We start from the raw sequence: 15,700 nt of genomic DNA on the forward strand, positions 1-15,700 counted from the left end.
TCTATAGTGATTTTATAATATAAATTGCACTGCTGCATTCCCAAAGTTATGGGCAGTTTTCATATTTTGTAGTTAATCAAAATAGAAACTTTATACAATTGGAATCGATAGATAATTGATCATACAGATGATGCATATAATGCATTATATATTAAAAACATATCTTTATCTTATTATCTAACTGCAAAGGATGTTGAGCTATAAAGAAAATTTGCCTCTGACTGTTGTGGCGTAAGAGCAAATAATAAATAAATAACAAAAATAATCTTATCATATAGTATAGTAGAAGTGCCACGAAACTGCAGTACTTTAGTAAAAGTACTTGGGTATATCATATATAATATTGTCAACAAGGAATCTGTGCTCCTTCATTTCACCCAATGAAATCAGTTTCATTATTTACAGCACTGACGCGAGTTACAAGATTACAAGGAGAACCTAAAGGCAACACGAGTTGTTCCGTGTTATCATGTGACAGGAGAAAAAAAGACTCACACACACACAGACACTAATCAAAACACAACCAAGATGTAAAAATTAAACGCACTTTATTACAAAGAACAAATGCATGAAAAATCACCTGATTACTTATAAACCTGATTATTTCTACACAGATTAGTATTTGTGGTCGACTCCAAGCACGGCTTCCATGTCCACCATTGAGTCTCCATCAGAAGATTAAGGAATGATCAAGTGTTGATTTTTTTTTTAAAAAGCCTCATGAGTACACAAAGTCTGAAATCGCCTTCGATCACTTCTTCTTTCCGTCCAGGGAAGGTGGCTCCACCAGCTTATTGTGCACATACATCATCCCTGTAGAAAGAGCAAGACTCAGCATGTTTTCTAGGATTCTTGTCGATGTTGCGCAATTGTTATTTTTTCCTCAGTCCAACACAGTTTGCAATGTAGTACAACTGAAATTAAGCATTATGGGTTTTGCGATTTCGACCTCACCTTTGAAGTACTTTACAGTTTTGACCCTCAGCTCCAGGGTGGCATCTTCGTCACACACAAAAACAGTCTGTGGGTGCTGCTGGAATGCCGACACTGTCCACATGTGATTCACGCCATCCTCTATTGCCTTGTATAAAGCAAATGCCTTGTGTGCTCCGGTGATGAGAATCATGACCTGAGAAAAGAAACAAATTCTAAATGTAACCTGGGACCTCTGTGGCTAAGAATGCGCAACATGAGACGCACCCTTGAGCTGCTTAAATCAAAGTACTGACATAAAATCAATGTGATACTTTTGCAGACACATGTTGCAATAGGCCTCTGACCTCTTTTGCGTCCATGACCGTGCCCACTCCCACAGTCAGAGCCATGGTGGGCACCTTCGAGAGATCCCCATCGAAGAATCTGGCGTTAGCTATAATAGTGTCCTTTGCCAGAGTCTTCACCCTGGTCCTGGAAACCAAGCTTGATCCAGGCTCATTAAAGGCGATGTGGCCATCGGGGCCAATACCTAAGACAGGACAGTCAGAGCAGTTTCAGTTTTACTGTAGCTTCAAAAGGGACTAATCCCTTGATACCAAAACTATATGGCTGATTACGGCATATTCATCTGCACTGTGACCTCCTGACCTCCAACAAAGAGCTCGATCCCCCCGGCGGCTGTTATCTTTTTCTCGAAGGCCTCACACTCTGCTTGCAGGTCGGCAGCGTTGCCATCCAGGATTTGCGTGTTCTCTGCTTTTATGTCTATGTGCTTGAAGAAGTTGTTCCACATGAAGGAGTGGTAGCTCTCGGGGTGATCTCTGGGAAGTCCTGTACAAGATGATACGACAGTTTGATATGCTTTCACGAAATCCCCGGTGTGTAGCCAGTTAGTGTGAGGCGAGAGGATGGCGATGCCTTACCTACGTATTCGTCCATGTTGAAGGTCTTTACATACTGGAAGGAGACTTCTCCATTCTTGTAGAACTCGATCAGCTTCTTGTAACAACCCAAAGGCGTGCTTCCTGATGGAAATAACAAAAAAGGTTACAATTGCAAAGAAGAAAGTGAAAGCTAACAAAGTGCATTCACTCAAAAACACAGGGGGGATATAAGTGCTTTTACTTTTCATTTGAGCAAATAATAATAATACTGTAACTTTATAATAGAAAATTAGTATATTTTAAATTGAAAGTACAGGCCTGAAACATTTTCAGCTCGTGATGCTGAATCATCAGATTCTTTGGAGGGGTATTGTATAAGATGAGTTTTCAACACACAAGTCTACAGTATCTCCAGCACCACACATGTAAAACATTATATATAGGCACAGCTGTATGGTGGTGGTGGTGGGGGGGAGACCAGCTCCTGCTTACCTGTGGGGAGCCCCAGGGTGAAGTACCTGTCCGGGCCAGGTCTGAAGTGTACAATCTTGTTTCTGATGTACTTCGCAGCCCACTCGCTCGCCTGATCGTAGTCATTGAGGATGATCAGCTTCATCGTCCTGCAGACAAGAAGAAGGACAGAACAACGGAGCGCTCGGCTTGTGTGGAAGAGCGCAGCCTTTCAAAGTACTTCAGGTCAGAAACGCACCCAAAGCAGACTTTAGACTCATCTAACAAACTATCATGGAACAATAAAACGGCATCGCTGTTAAAGGGCTGCTCGCGAAAAGACTGCACCGCGTGACCTGAACTTTTGATTGTCCTGTTATTGTCCTCGTAAAAAAAGACACAGAGGACAGATCCGTAACGTCCAGCTGTGTCTGCAGCGTCTGCAGCTTGTACTCGGAACAGACGGGACCTGGACTGGATCATGTGATTCCTGCAGTCGGATGCGAACAGCGTCTCGTCGCGGAGGTGACGTCTAACTTCCGTTAGTTTGGAAGCTACGTAGTGGTTAGCTTCGGCCCAGCTGGAGGCTTCTTTAGCGCTCAGCCGGCCGCAGAGAGGGATCCACCGGTTCAAAAACACCACACCTGTATGTTTATAGTCATGCGAGTTTCAAGAAGGCAAGAAAAAAAATGGATGTTCACGAGTTTTATTATAAATTTGACTGTATAGGTGAACGTGTTCTCAGCACTAACGTCAGGGACGCAGCCTCCTTAACTTATATAATGTCACAAATAGTATAAATTATTAACTATAACTTGGATGCGTGATTCAATGTGACTTAGCAACGGTAGCAGGGTCACAGCTAACCTTGGCATCAATCGAACTCAAGCCAAAAACCTAATTTGGCTGTTAAAATTTCACATTGAGAAATTATTTTTTCTAATACTTATCCCTTTACTCGTTTGAAACCCCAGCACACGTTCTATTTGTTAAATAGGGGACCTTACATTTCTGTTGAAGACCCTGCAGATTCACAGAAACGTAACAGTAGCAATACCAGTGTGGAACCTTTGGTATATTTGACCGAGGAAACAAAGTCAGTGCAATTGATTTTCAATAACTTTATTAAAACCGTTATTGTGACACAGACCAGAACACTTACAGAGCACACAACAGAAATAAATACCATCATGTGTACAGCGCTCATCGTCAAACAGGCTTATTGCGGCTGGCTTTTGATTTACGTCATCCAGAAAGGGAGAGGGCATGCTGTGTCATCAGACAGATACCACCAGGAGCTGGGCTCAGTGTGCTAATCACCCTGCCTACTTTTGACTGTGGTGTGCAGTAACCCCCCGAAAAACACCTCACCTGCTCTGATTATAAACCCAGGCTGCATCTCAATTCTGAAGCAACAAGCTCCCGTTCAGCTTTGCTTCAGGGAGGCGGCAGGCTTTACTTTAATCAAGGTCCATGTCAGGCTTGTTTTCTGTCGTTTCTGAGCTGGGGTTGCCTGTGGTCTCGCTCGTTCCCTTGTCTGCACTTTCTTCCTGGGGTTTCTCCTGTCCGTTGACGGGCCCGTTCTGCTCGGCCGGCGTGTCCTCCTTGGGAAGCTCCACCTTGGGTTTGGGCTTGCTCACGGTGGGGTTACAAGCCAAGAAAAGCTCCTATGGAATTACACAAAACACATGAATTATATGAAATAATGGAATTATAAAAAAATATATATAGTTGCGTGGCAGATCAAACCCAAGCCAAATAAATAATTGCAATATAGACACTGAAGTCACTGCCATATAGTTGACTAGTCTTCACACAGTTTACATATGCGATGAAAACATAAATTCTTGAACATGTGCATGAAGGTGCAATAACAGCAATGAATGATGCATAAGAAGCATACAACAACGTTCGGCAACTTTGTGTATTAACTTGATGTAACCGTTAATAGCAATTTATGAATTTTCAAAACCTATATTTCATGCAATGTGAATTCTTGGGTTTAACTTATTATTTGTGATTTAAGTCCCCACCAATCACCTATGTCCTATGATCGTCTCATAGATAGTGTCTCACCTTGGTTTTCGCTTTAATGTCTGTTACTTTGACAGAGGGAACCAGTGTCAAGCTCTGTTTGCTTTGCTGGTTCATGGCGCTGTTCATCCAGATCATTGCGTCATTGGTGATTTTGTCCACTTTGGTGACATCTGCCTCATCTAAATGGTCATACTGCTCCTCCTGGAAATCAACGGAAAGTTACCACAGGCATTATTACTTGTATATGTATCGATGTCAGTATTTAAATGGTGTAAAGATAAAAAGGAATATTATAGGATGTCCATGAAATATAAATTCACCTTTATTTTGTACGCTTCAACAAATTTCATGTATTGCTGGATTTGTTTTCCCAGCTCGTCAAAAGCTTTAGGTCTCTCTTCAGCCTCAGTATACCTCTCCTGGATGGGCTGGCCAAGTTTCTGCACAGAACACAACACACACGTCAGGTAAAAAGGATCAATATACAGATCCATCAATGGCTGGAGAAAAATCAATTAGTAAAGTAATCATTACCTTCAACTCCGTCAGTTTGTCAATGTACACCTGTTTGGCTTGATCCTCTCCATCTTCATACAGCCAGGTTTCAGTGTCCTCCAGCTTTAATGACAGAGCATCCCGGTCCTACAAAAAAGAAAAACAATTACAAAACATGTTACATTAACCAGTGACTATAAGGTGATGACTTTGATCCCAATTCTTTCTTTACAATGAGTCAGAGGGGATTTTTCACTTACAGATTCACCGACGAACTTCTCCAGCATCCCGTGCAGTTTGTCCCTCATGTCGTACACGTACTCTTCAACGTAATTCTTGGCGTCGTTCCTCTCCTTCTCCAGCTTGTCCTGCATGATCATCTTACCCTGAGGAGAACCAGAAAAAGTGAATGTAACCAACAAACTCTTTAAAATCGATTAAGTAAGAGATGACAGCTTGATGGGTGGATTTAGTAATATGGAAGTAATGCAACAGCTGAAAGCTTAGTTACCTCATTTTCTACAAAAAGATTCAGCATGTCCTCTGCTAGCTGCCACTGTGGACTGTTTTCAATCGGAAGGTCCAGCACTTTTGTTTTGACTTTGGGCTTTTTGGCTTGTGGGGGCTGGTCAGACTTCTTCTCGCCTTTGCCCTCCTCTGGGGTGGTCTGAAAGGTGAGGAAATAGGCACCGGCATGTAAAACATCACTCAGAAAGAATACAGACATCCAACGGGTTACAAGTTTATTAGAACATCTGTATTGTCATTCATTACATGCATTTTGCATTAAACTTGGCTGCTTTGTGAAAAAGTTTGTTTTTTGTTTGTGCATGAGGATGAACATTATTTAGCTTATAAGTTTATTGTGGGCGGTTTCCCCTTTATAAACAACCTTATAAAATGGTGTTTGTTTTAAACAAGAATTGAGCACCGTACCTCCATCTCTTCATTCTCACGTGGTGGCTTCTCCTCTGTGGTTTCTTTCTGACCCTCTCCCTGTCCCTGCTGCTCCTCCTGATCAGTCTGCATCTTGCTCTGTAGAGGAGTAAAAAACAAATGCATAAATACTAGCACATATACTAATCTGGTCTGTTTAAGGTTGATTTATGATCCTAAAAAAAACAGGCACTTATTTGGTTGAAGTACCTCTCCCTCTTTCTCATTGGCCTGTTCTGTTTCCATGGGTTCCTCTGTCTCATCAGACTTCTGCACTTCAACCAGGGAGGCGCTGGACACACTAAAGATGCCATGGATGTTCACTCGCACCTTAACCTTCACCTTGGAGCTCTCCCCAGATGCTTGTGGGACAACCTTCTGGATCAAAAACTGACCTGAAAGAAAAAGAAAAAAAAAAGTGTGACCAAAAACAAACTTATAATAAGCTGATGTTGTATCAGCTATGCTTATACAATGAGTGGTTTGGAGTACTTCTGCTCCCTATTGGTCACAAATAATTTAGGATGCTTTATTTGTTTACCAATAGTGGGGTCAGGGTAGGGCAGCTCATTAGAGCAGTTGTAGTAGGCCTCCAGAGAGAAAGGCTCTCTCCGATAGAAGGTCAACACTTTGGAGAAAGGTGCTGCATGGTTCTTGGGAAATACCTCGCAATCACTGCAACAAACGAACATGGCAAAATTATTATTATATTAAATAGTTAAAATCAGAGACAAAAGAAAAAAACATTCCATCAAGTTCCTCACCTCAAACCTTCCTCTGCAGCGGAATGCCACTTCAAGGAGACGGGATAGGGAACGATGTCTGTGATGGAAAACTCGCGCACTTTGAAGGCAGGTGACAGTATTGCACACTGAGGGGACACAACCAGTATTTCAGTGAGAGCAGCATTGAAAGAAAAGATGCAACTCTGGAAGTCCAAAACATCATTTTCACATCATTGTTTATTCAAACCACGTGCTGGTAGAGGACATGTGATTGTGAGTGATAGGAAGGGTGGAGACCAGCTTTGAAAACAAAAGTGGGATGTACCTGCAGGGCACATCCTCTGGCCACAGCTTCGTCAGCATTCAGCGTGGTGTTCAACTCCTTCCCAAAGAATTTGCTGATTCTCTCTTTGAGAGCTGGGATCCTGGAAGCTCCACCCACTATCTCAACTGCATAGATGTCGTCCTTTTTCAGTTCTTATGGAGCAAAAACATTTTTAAAAAAAGAAAGAAAAAGAAAATCACATTTACTGATTATTTGCATACATTGCATTCTATAAACCGAGGTAATTGGAAAAGGGGTGTCAGGCAAATAAATTGAAGTAAATAAAAATTACTCACTGGCATGTTCCAGAAGGTTCTGCAGTGGAAGCTCTACTCGGGCGAAGATATCAGCACACATCTCTTCAAACTGAACCCTTGTGCAAGAGAAAATGTGGATATTGCTTAAACCATGGAAGTGAACTTAAAAGTAAGAGAATAATGATATGCTGAAACAATGCATCAAAAAAAGAAAAAGATTTCTTGTTGGCCTACCTGTTCAGCTTTCCGGAGACATCAATGTCATTCATAAAGCACTCGATGTTAAGCGGCAGGTCTGAGGAGTTGGCGCTCATCAGTTTTTTCAGTTTTTCGCACTCCTGGTAGAGCCTGACCAGAGCCCTGGGCTTTGTCTTGACATCAAGCTTGTACTTCTTGCCAAATTCCTCACAGAAATGCTTGACCAGTACTTCATCGAAGTCCTTTCCTCCCAACTCCGGGTCACAGGCGGTAGCAAGGACCTGAGAGACACGGACGAGAGGCCAAAAGAGAGTTAGAGTCATGACACAAATGCTTTCATAGATTGATAAAGAAAGTTTGTGCAGATTTGGATCAGGGGGATGATCCAGGAATCTATTATTATTTTCACCTTCTTCAGCATTGAGAAATGGGTCGGTTTTAAACATTTTCGATGATTTCTCAGAGAATAATTCATGGCTGAAAAATAAAAACGTTAGGGAACCGATATTTATTTGTGTGAAATTTGGGGCAGATCCAGATCCAACAAAAATCCAGATCTAATGAATTCAAATGAGGTGGGGCTGTTGGGCCTTGGCGGAGGTATGCCAGTCTAGTTCATAATGCATCAACATAAAGCATTATTACGTATTCTCAGACAAGGAATATTTTTTTTCCGGTCTTAGTGATAATTCTGTGCTTCAAAGTTCTTGTACAACATTACCAGCACTGATATGTGACAGGCCTGTGAGTGTCAGCAATGCTGGCAAGACGATAAAGTCAAGCGTCTGTAATAACTTCTCTATTTGTGATGCCTATAATGCAACAGGAAACTGGCGCATCACAAATCTTCAACGAGTTTGGAAAATCTCCAGAAAACTAGCTGCTTAGCTGTCTTGATGAAATCCTGCAGGCAAACCAAGTACAATGTTGAAGGCCAATATCCCCCCCTTTCAAACTAAAGCCTTCAGAATGTTATTCAGCAGAAGTGTAAAAGAATGTACAGTATGTTGATTTACACAGACACACCACACACCTTGAGTTTGCCCTTATTGAAGGCACACACTGATGTCTGGTATCCACAATGGCCCAGGTCCACAAACACCACATTTCTGGCCTTCTCCTCGGGAGCAGGAAGATCTTGTTTATAGATCCCATACGCTAATGCAACTGTAAGGAAAGTTGTTAAATTATTAATGAAGAGGACAAGTGCTGGGATTGCAGCAGAGAGCGGCAGCCACAGTTAGAACAATTACAAACATGCACATCCTTGCCCAAGCCCTACCCAAAAAACATCCTAGTACAGACCTGCAGTCGTCTCATTCATGAGCCTCAGGCAGTTGAGTCCAGCAATCTGAGCAGCATCTACGACTGATCTCCTCTCAGCGTCGGTGTAGTAGCAGGGAACCTGGTTACAACAGAGAAGCATTTGAAATGGATAATCTAAGGCCCTGCACACCCAAATGGGTCAAGAACAGAATGAGAAACTGTTCAGTGGCATGTAAAGACTTACAGAGACAACGCAGTCGGCCACAGGTTTCTTCAGGGCATGCTCTGCCGTCTCCTTCAGCTTGGTCAACAGCATGGCGGTGACCTGTTCAATGCTGAACACCTTCTCCTCCTCCATGTACATCACCTGTAAATTTACAGACAAGAGAGAATGTTACATTGCTGATGAACACAACTACAATGTGGCTAGAAATGACCTGTTTTACAGAAAGTGGCTGAATGATAATAAGACCATGAGGTCAATCTGACTCAAATGTTTATTCATAATCATGGGAAATATTCAACAGCATGTTGATAATCTTTCTAATAAATTACATCAGTGGGTTCAGTTTTTATTTTCATTTGTCATCCCAAAGTCTTCTCATGGTATTAAGAGAGGCAGTGATGGAATAAGAGAGTAAAAGTATCAATATTGTCAGGAAATAGGTCGGGAATCAAAGGCAGGATGATAATTACATGGCCATTATTATAAATAAGAATTACTACATTTAAAAATTATACATTATATTAAACGAGTCTGGGCTTCTCTTACCTTAATGCCAGCTGTCCCTGTGGGCATTTGTGCAATATCATAGACCAGGTTGTTTTTGACGCGCTGCACATACGGGTCTGAAAACGCTCTGCCATGAAACCTCTTGAAGCCCTGGACTGTGTTCTTGCAGTTTGTAACGACCTGTTCCACAGAAAAAAAAGACAGACAGCTTTTCCATTAGAAAACATGCAAACTAGGGCGGGGCAATAATTATTGCAATATATTTTTCATCAATAGCTTATAACAAAGGTTCAATATATATTGATACAATGGTAATGCATTGTGCAATTATGGTGAGGCGGTATAATAAACAATTGGTTTAAAAGTTGAATCTCTAATTAGCTGTTTGTAAAGTGTTAGTCATAAAAGAAAAGCACAAACCTAATTCAGGAGCAAAAAAAAACCAACAACCCAATTCCAATCAAAGTCAAATCGTTATCTGTAAATGCAGGAGTCCTATTCTCATATAAAATGAGGACTTTTCCTATGAAATATAAAATGAACTGTATCAGCACAGCCATTCCATCCACAATGAATTGGAGGATTTTGAGTTAAATGCAGGACTAAGGCCCAAGGAGCAGATCATAAGTCATCCTACGCCCACTACAATTGTGTCTTACTCTTAATTCATATGCTACTTAAAATAGATAATGTGACATTTGTCCTGATAACTATCAATATCGCCTGCAACGCTTCCATCCCGATGTAATTTTCGGCCATGTCATCCAGCTGTATCCCACAGCTAAGTGATGCTTTCGGGACCTGGAAGCGTGTTCTGTGATGGTGCTGAATTTGATGTGTGCTGTAAGCCTGCGTAGTATTAGTCTCATGTTCACACACCGGTCCCTCCTCGCTGACAGGTTGGTGATCATGTCCCCAGCGCCTCATGAAAACATACCTGGCTTTTTGCAGCTGCACCGACGGAGCGATTCCGAGGTCCAAAGGAAACACATGATCTAAAAGCAGAGAAAACACAATTCAGTCATTTCTTCTTAAGCAGTTTTTTCAAACAGGGCTGATGTCACCAGTAATAAAATAGTAATTGACAGGGATGATTTCATGTCATCATAGTACTCATGTTTGTGATTATTGACTCTACATTAACTACCAATAACGGGTTCCTCTGAGGACTGAGGATTAAGACGATTGGGTACAATGGGCTGCAGAAGCCGTTCTGACAGCCTGGTTCCGGCCTCCTCCCATCATATGCGCTCATTGCTGCCTGCAGCGCAGTGAAACTCACCACCTGACCTGGAGCTCAGTTCTCACAACCTGTACGTGAGCTCGACGGTGAAACTGTAGCAAGACACCACGAGGACAATTCAAGCAGGAGACGTGGATCCACGATTCCTTCTCTGCTCACAATGGTTTTCCTCTCGGCTATAGCTAGCTTTAGCCCCTCATATGCCGCTTCCTGTTGTGAAATCCGTTAGCACGCTAACTAGCCGGGTAGCTAGCCGCGTTAGCTTGGCTCAAGAGGAAGAAAAGTGGGTCCATTGGTTTTCTGTGCTCGCTATCGGCGCTAATGACACAACACGACCGGAACGCGGCGGTGGGCGCGGTGGTACTTACGGTGTGCTTCGGTCGCTGTATTCATTGGCGACTGTTTCAATCCCTCCGGCTCTGGCTACCGCTACATAGCAGCTCATGAAGCCGACGTCAAACCCGACAACTGACATCTTCAGCGGCTAACCGACCAGCGCAGGGCAGCGGTGAGAACGAGGAGAAACGCGGCTCAGGGCAGAAAACAAAACAAAAGTGACGGCAGCGGCTACGGTGGGTCTCGGTCAGCGGACGGTGATACACCCTTGTTCTTGGTCCATGGAAGTGAGCGGCAGCATGCGGTACGTTCACCGGCTCGATGCGCGAGAGCGTTCAGGAATCTTCTGTCTGCGCCGCTGACCAATAGCGTCGCACCGCGGAGACGCTGCACCGAGCACGGCGCGCCACCCACAGGCCAGAGACCGCCAGTGCAGCGGCATCAGGAGATGCGGGGGCGCAGCTCCGGTCTCGGGCCTTAGCTCCATGTTCATCCTGCACCAGGACCAACCGTGAAGATCCGGACCTGACTCACACTCATGGGTCTGTGGGACCCGCGTGTGTCCCTCACACTCCACAACAGCACGATGCACAGTGAATGATGCACTGTCTTCTCATGTCAGAACTACTCATCATGACTTGCAGTTTTGGGAAATTTAGCACTTGACCCATATAGTTTCCCAGTTACATCGTATTATAGTATATTATTTCATATGTACGCCTCTCGGCATGAATTTTCACCCATTAATATATATACATTTTTAATTCATATTTTGTATCCTACGTATTTATACCAATAGATTTGTATACAGTATTTAGTATACTTTTATTACTTTAGTGAATTTATACCCCTGTATATACACACACAATCATTTTATGCCCTTTTTTAATACCCTACCTGTTTATGTACTTAACAGTCTAATATGCATATATGGAAACATCAAAATCTCCTTTACTAAAGCCATATAGTTTACATTATCATACTACTGCACTTTATTCAAGTACATTTCTGTACAAAAACATTCCAAAGGGGTATTTTATGTACATATTTTGTATTTCAAAAAAATATTTTACCATTTTTTAATTCTCTCGTCTACCTCATTCTGCTGCTCTAACAAGTGAATTCCCCCGGTGTGGGATGTTATCTTATGACAACTGTCTCACCATTATGTGCACACATATTTTCTTTAGTATTTAAACATGTCAGAAAAATATAAGAACATTTGAATCAAGAGCAACTGGATTTGGTGCTTGGCTTCTTCAGTTCAAGATCCAATCATGACTGAGAATCTTCAGACATCAGTAAAATACTCATCACATCTTCCCACATCCCAAAGTGACATCTTAATTTTCTTGTTTTGTTCAACACACACATTTAAAAATGTAAAACATAGGGAAGCAGCAATTATTCAAATTGGAGACAGTGAATGACTTGTGTAATTACTTCAAACTGTAGCATTGATTTGACACCCACATTAAATGAACATCTGTCCAATCAAGAAGGGATGACTGAATGAAACCAATCAAAACTAATTTCACATAAATATTTCTCATCTTTATTGGTTACATAGAGTTTGAATTAACAACAGATGGCCGCTTTCAGGAGGTGGCAGGTGTTTATTCATCTTTCTCATAGTCGGAAGCAATCTTCCTCTTGCCCTGCTCATGGACGCTGTTGCCCCAGGTGTATGTCAGGTACATGAGGATCATTGCTGCAAAAAGGAAAATCACAAAGCAACTTAGCACCAAAGTCTTAACACAAAAGTTACCATATCTACAAGATTATAATTAATTATTATTATTGAAAGATTATAAAATCTAAATTGAATTCAAGCTCTTCTTGCTTGACTGTACACTAAGATGTGAGTAACCCTGAGAGAGAAGTAAGTCTTTTATATTATACATGAGAAAATAAGCATATACTGCACTGTAATGTAAGAACATTCTGAAATACTGCACAGTAAAAACATTGTCACAGAAAATAGTCTTGTTGATCCCATGCATGTATATGCATAGGTTAGCTGCGTTTGCTATACAACCAGAAAACTTATTTGCAAAACAACCCAAAACTCAAGTGACTTTTTTATTTTTAAACTTTACTTTAAAACATTAGTATAGAATGTTTGAAGAACTCAAACTGCAAGGCCATGAAGTGTAATAGAGAAGAGTACTAAATTTGTCATTTGGTGTATTGATACAAAATTTCCACTTTTAGTTCATCACTTAAGCTACTTTCAGACATGCACTGGACTCCGCAGTTCCTACGTATTTTCTCCAGAGGAGGTGCATGGGTGAACGCAAATGCCCCAGTGAGACGCTCTGCAGTTTCTACCGATGTAATTCGCCTGACATCCTAGTATTAGGGGGATTCACCGTGAGCGAGTGGGGCTGATGACGCTTCTAACACGCAACAGACGCAAAAATGAATAAGACAAAAAGAAAACAAATATCTCCCCGTGAAAAAGTGGTGTCACACACGTAGAACACAGCGACGAAGTTGTCAAGAGAGTTTGTGGTGATAAGAGCTGACGCAGGTGTCTGTGTGTTGTACGAAAATCACGTTATCTACGCAGCAGAGTTAATAAGTCACTTCCTGCCTCTGCGGCACACGGCTACTCCACCTCCCGCCTGAATAATGCAGAGGATTTGTTGTTGTGAACACGTCTGTGCAGAGAACCTCCAGCTGTGTATGTGTGAAAGGCAAACTCGGGGTAAACTCTGTAGCCATTACTCTGGATTTTTTTGGAGGTCGTATCTTAAAACAGCTTCAGCGACTTGTCATTTAAAAAAGGACACCAGGAGCTGGGGTCGGAGCAGGTAAAGGGAATATCGTGTGATAAGGCAACAGTCAAACTCAAACCCAGGCACGTCAAGACCTGGATGTTGAGTTGGATACAATGGCAAAGACTCACGGGGTCCAACTTTGAAGAAGGATGTTGTGGTCCGTCTCCACACATTGGGGATTCCCTTGGAGAAGTAGTTGGGGAAAGCCTTCTGTTCAAATGGGGACAGGCTGTATGTGATAACATGCCTGATCTTGGCCAAGTCTCCAAAGTGGCGGCCCATGATCACCAGTGAGCTGATAGAAATACACAAAATCAGAAATTTACAGACAAGCAACATAAAAAATGCATTTTCGATGGTCATATTTGAATGAATCATACATTATAGATTTATATACACCAGAAGTTAGTAGAGGGAAAACTCTAGACAGGGACTCTTAGTGAAAAAAATTAAACCACTCTGAATTTACTGTGTTCAATAAATACAAACCTATTTCCAGCCGAACTGAATGGGCCACAAAAGAATGAGGACAAATTTAAATGGAGTTCACCGTTAGTCAGATCTATATGAAAACAGTTTGACCAAACACCTATAGCAATAAAAGCTTTCAAAGTTGTTTGTGTAACTTCCCCACTTGAAAGAGATTTATAAATCTACTGGATTTCACTCCATGATCAGATGATTTTCATTGGCCTTTTTTATTTAGCAGATTCAGCAGTTTAGTTTGTTTCCGCTGGGCATAGCATTACGTGAAACACCTTAAAGTATAAAGGCAGAAAAGGAAAAATTTACATCATATATAATGTCATCACAAATAAATCTGGGTTGCAGCTCAAATAAGTGTACATGTATACATACATACTCATACACCTTAATACACATCAGAAACATTACAAACTATTAAATACCAATAGTAAAATATGTTATTTAATTTACCTGAACACTGCATTTTATAATTATAAAAGTAATAGAGTCATGGCTATGCAGACTTTTCAATAATTTCCTTTAACAATATTGATATCGTTCACCGTTTCACCCATGACATGGCCAAACTGAACAACACGCAACAAATAACTAACAAACTGATGCAAAGCAATTCCATGGCTGGAAAAATTACTTAATCTCTTGTCTTAAATATGTAGTTAGTTTGAATACCAGATTTAAACTGTGAGTAAATCCGCTTTGAGCTTTAAATGTAGGTTGTGACGAACCCGCATAACGTCGTTAATAAACGCTTCAGATGATAATCGTTTAGGTAAAAACACAAGGTGAGATGATAGTGAAATAACGACCTGAATAAAAGGAGCACTGGACGTTTTCTTAGCTTGTTAGCCGCTGGTGTTAGCATTAACAGCTAGCTACCCAAGCTAGCTGTTAGCTGCCAAAGTACAAACAGGCGTTTGAATCGTTTCCCTGACAGCTACGCTAACGTGGTCGGAAAATTAAAAAACACACCTCCCTGCTCACACACTAAAGTAAACAGATTGGACACCATTAGGTGCTAAAAGCGAGTGGACGCGTCGCATTTGAAGCAGTGACATTGAAACTTACCGTGCTGCTTCTCAGCTATGTTTCCTAATGACGACCCTGTGTCCTTCCTTTTTATCCAAGCGCCGGTTGTCCGGGGACATTAGCGCCACCTGTCGGCGCGGAGTGTGGTCAGGTGACTTACTTCTATGTCAGGGCCCTCAAAGGATTGTTCACATGTATTTTTAATTTTTTTTTGTGAAATGGTGACAACAGAAAGGGACATATAAGATAGATGTGATACACAGATATATGGCCATGTTTAATTGGCTTGGACAAGCTGTTGTCTCAAGTGAGGAATGCGGAGCAGAGAGGTGAAAGGATGTGGTGTTTATACTGTAGTAATGATAAATATATGATGTAATATAAACATTGTTGCTATCACCATTATTGTATATATATATATAAATATCTAAACAAAACAATAAGTAAAAAAAAAGATTAAATAAATACATACACCCTATAGTATACCTGAATATACCCTATAGTATAATATAATATACAACAATCTCTAATGAAAAAACATCATAATAATTAATATGCATCTCTTCAGCGGTGAGGTGTGGCAC

The 15,700-nt window shown here is 41.4% G+C and overlaps 3 protein-coding genes across 3 annotated transcripts; all 3 read right to left on the reverse strand.

The window, feature by feature from the left end:
• Positions 1 to 531: 531 nt before the first annotated feature.
• Positions 532 to 2,781, reverse strand: gnpda1 (glucosamine-6-phosphate deaminase 1). The gene is made up of 6 exons (XM_035161281.2): positions 2,313 to 2,781; positions 1,860 to 1,961; positions 1,585 to 1,767; positions 1,281 to 1,465; positions 955 to 1,129; positions 532 to 813 (listed from the first exon to the last, which is right to left on the reverse strand). Exons 1-6 carry the CDS (start codon positions 2,434 to 2,436, stop codon positions 752 to 754), a joined length of 831 nt encoding a protein of 276 aa, XP_035017172.1. The 5' UTR covers positions 2,437 to 2,781; the 3' UTR covers positions 532 to 751.
• A 595-nt stretch (positions 2,782 to 3,376) lies between these two features.
• Positions 3,377 to 11,179, reverse strand: hspa4b (heat shock protein 4b). The gene is made up of 19 exons (XM_035161280.2): positions 10,854 to 11,179; positions 10,180 to 10,237; positions 9,282 to 9,422; positions 8,754 to 8,876; positions 8,549 to 8,648; positions 8,277 to 8,410; positions 7,280 to 7,524; positions 7,085 to 7,161; positions 6,789 to 6,940; positions 6,503 to 6,609; positions 6,280 to 6,413; positions 5,949 to 6,133; positions 5,739 to 5,837; positions 5,314 to 5,469; positions 5,063 to 5,188; positions 4,842 to 4,949; positions 4,628 to 4,747; positions 4,347 to 4,508; positions 3,377 to 3,937 (listed from the first exon to the last, which is right to left on the reverse strand). Exons 1-19 carry the CDS (start codon positions 10,958 to 10,960, stop codon positions 3,731 to 3,733), a joined length of 2,541 nt encoding a protein of 846 aa, XP_035017171.1. The 5' UTR covers positions 10,961 to 11,179; the 3' UTR covers positions 3,377 to 3,730.
• A 1,174-nt stretch (positions 11,180 to 12,353) lies between these two features.
• Positions 12,354 to 15,249, reverse strand: LOC118112181 (cytochrome b-c1 complex subunit 8). Its single transcript, XM_035161283.1, has 3 exons — positions 15,156 to 15,249; positions 13,733 to 13,899; positions 12,354 to 12,532 (listed from the first exon to the last, which is right to left on the reverse strand). Exons 2-3 carry the CDS (start codon positions 13,884 to 13,886, stop codon positions 12,438 to 12,440), a joined length of 249 nt encoding a protein of 82 aa, XP_035017174.1. The 5' UTR covers positions 13,887 to 13,899; positions 15,156 to 15,249; the 3' UTR covers positions 12,354 to 12,437.
• Between the last annotated feature and the right edge of the window lie 451 nt (positions 15,250 to 15,700).

The sequence above is a fragment of the Hippoglossus stenolepis genome, chromosome 7 (assembly GCF_022539355.2).
Source record: "Hippoglossus stenolepis isolate QCI-W04-F060 chromosome 7, HSTE1.2, whole genome shotgun sequence".
NCBI lineage: Eukaryota > Metazoa > Chordata > Actinopteri > Pleuronectiformes > Pleuronectidae > Hippoglossus > Hippoglossus stenolepis.

Bases quoted from the DNA above. Each gene is read 5' to 3' on its own strand.
- gnpda1 (XM_035161281.2), bottom strand. From the start codon at position 2,436: ATGAAGCTGATCATCCTCAATGACTACGATCAGGCGAGCGAGTGGGCT. The intron at 1,768-1,859 runs GTAAGGCATCGC...CATCTTGTACAG, and splicing joins CAACATGGACGAATACGTAG to GACTTCCCAGAGATCACCCC. The intron at 1,130-1,280 runs GTCAGAGGCCTA...TTCTTTTCTCAG, and splicing joins CGGTCATGGACGCAAAAGAG to GTCATGATTCTCATCACCGG.
- hspa4b (XM_035161280.2), bottom strand. From the start codon at position 10,960: ATGTCAGTTGTCGGGTTTGACGTCGGCTTCATGAGCTGCTATGTAGCG. The intron at 6,414-6,502 runs GTGAGGAACTTG...CGTTTGTTGCAG, and splicing joins GCTGCAGAGGAAGGTTTGAG to TGATTGCGAGGTATTTCCCA. The intron at 3,938-4,346 runs GTGAGACACTAT...GTAATTCCATAG, and splicing joins ACATTAAAGCGAAAACCAAG to GAGCTTTTCTTGGCTTGTAA.
- LOC118112181 (XM_035161283.1), bottom strand. From the start codon at position 13,886: ATGGGCCGCCACTTTGGAGACTTGGCCAAGATCAGGCATGTTATCACA. The intron at 12,533-13,732 runs GTGAGTCTTTGC...TCCTTTTTGCAG, and splicing joins CTTCTTCAAAGTTGGACCCC to CAATGATCCTCATGTACCTG.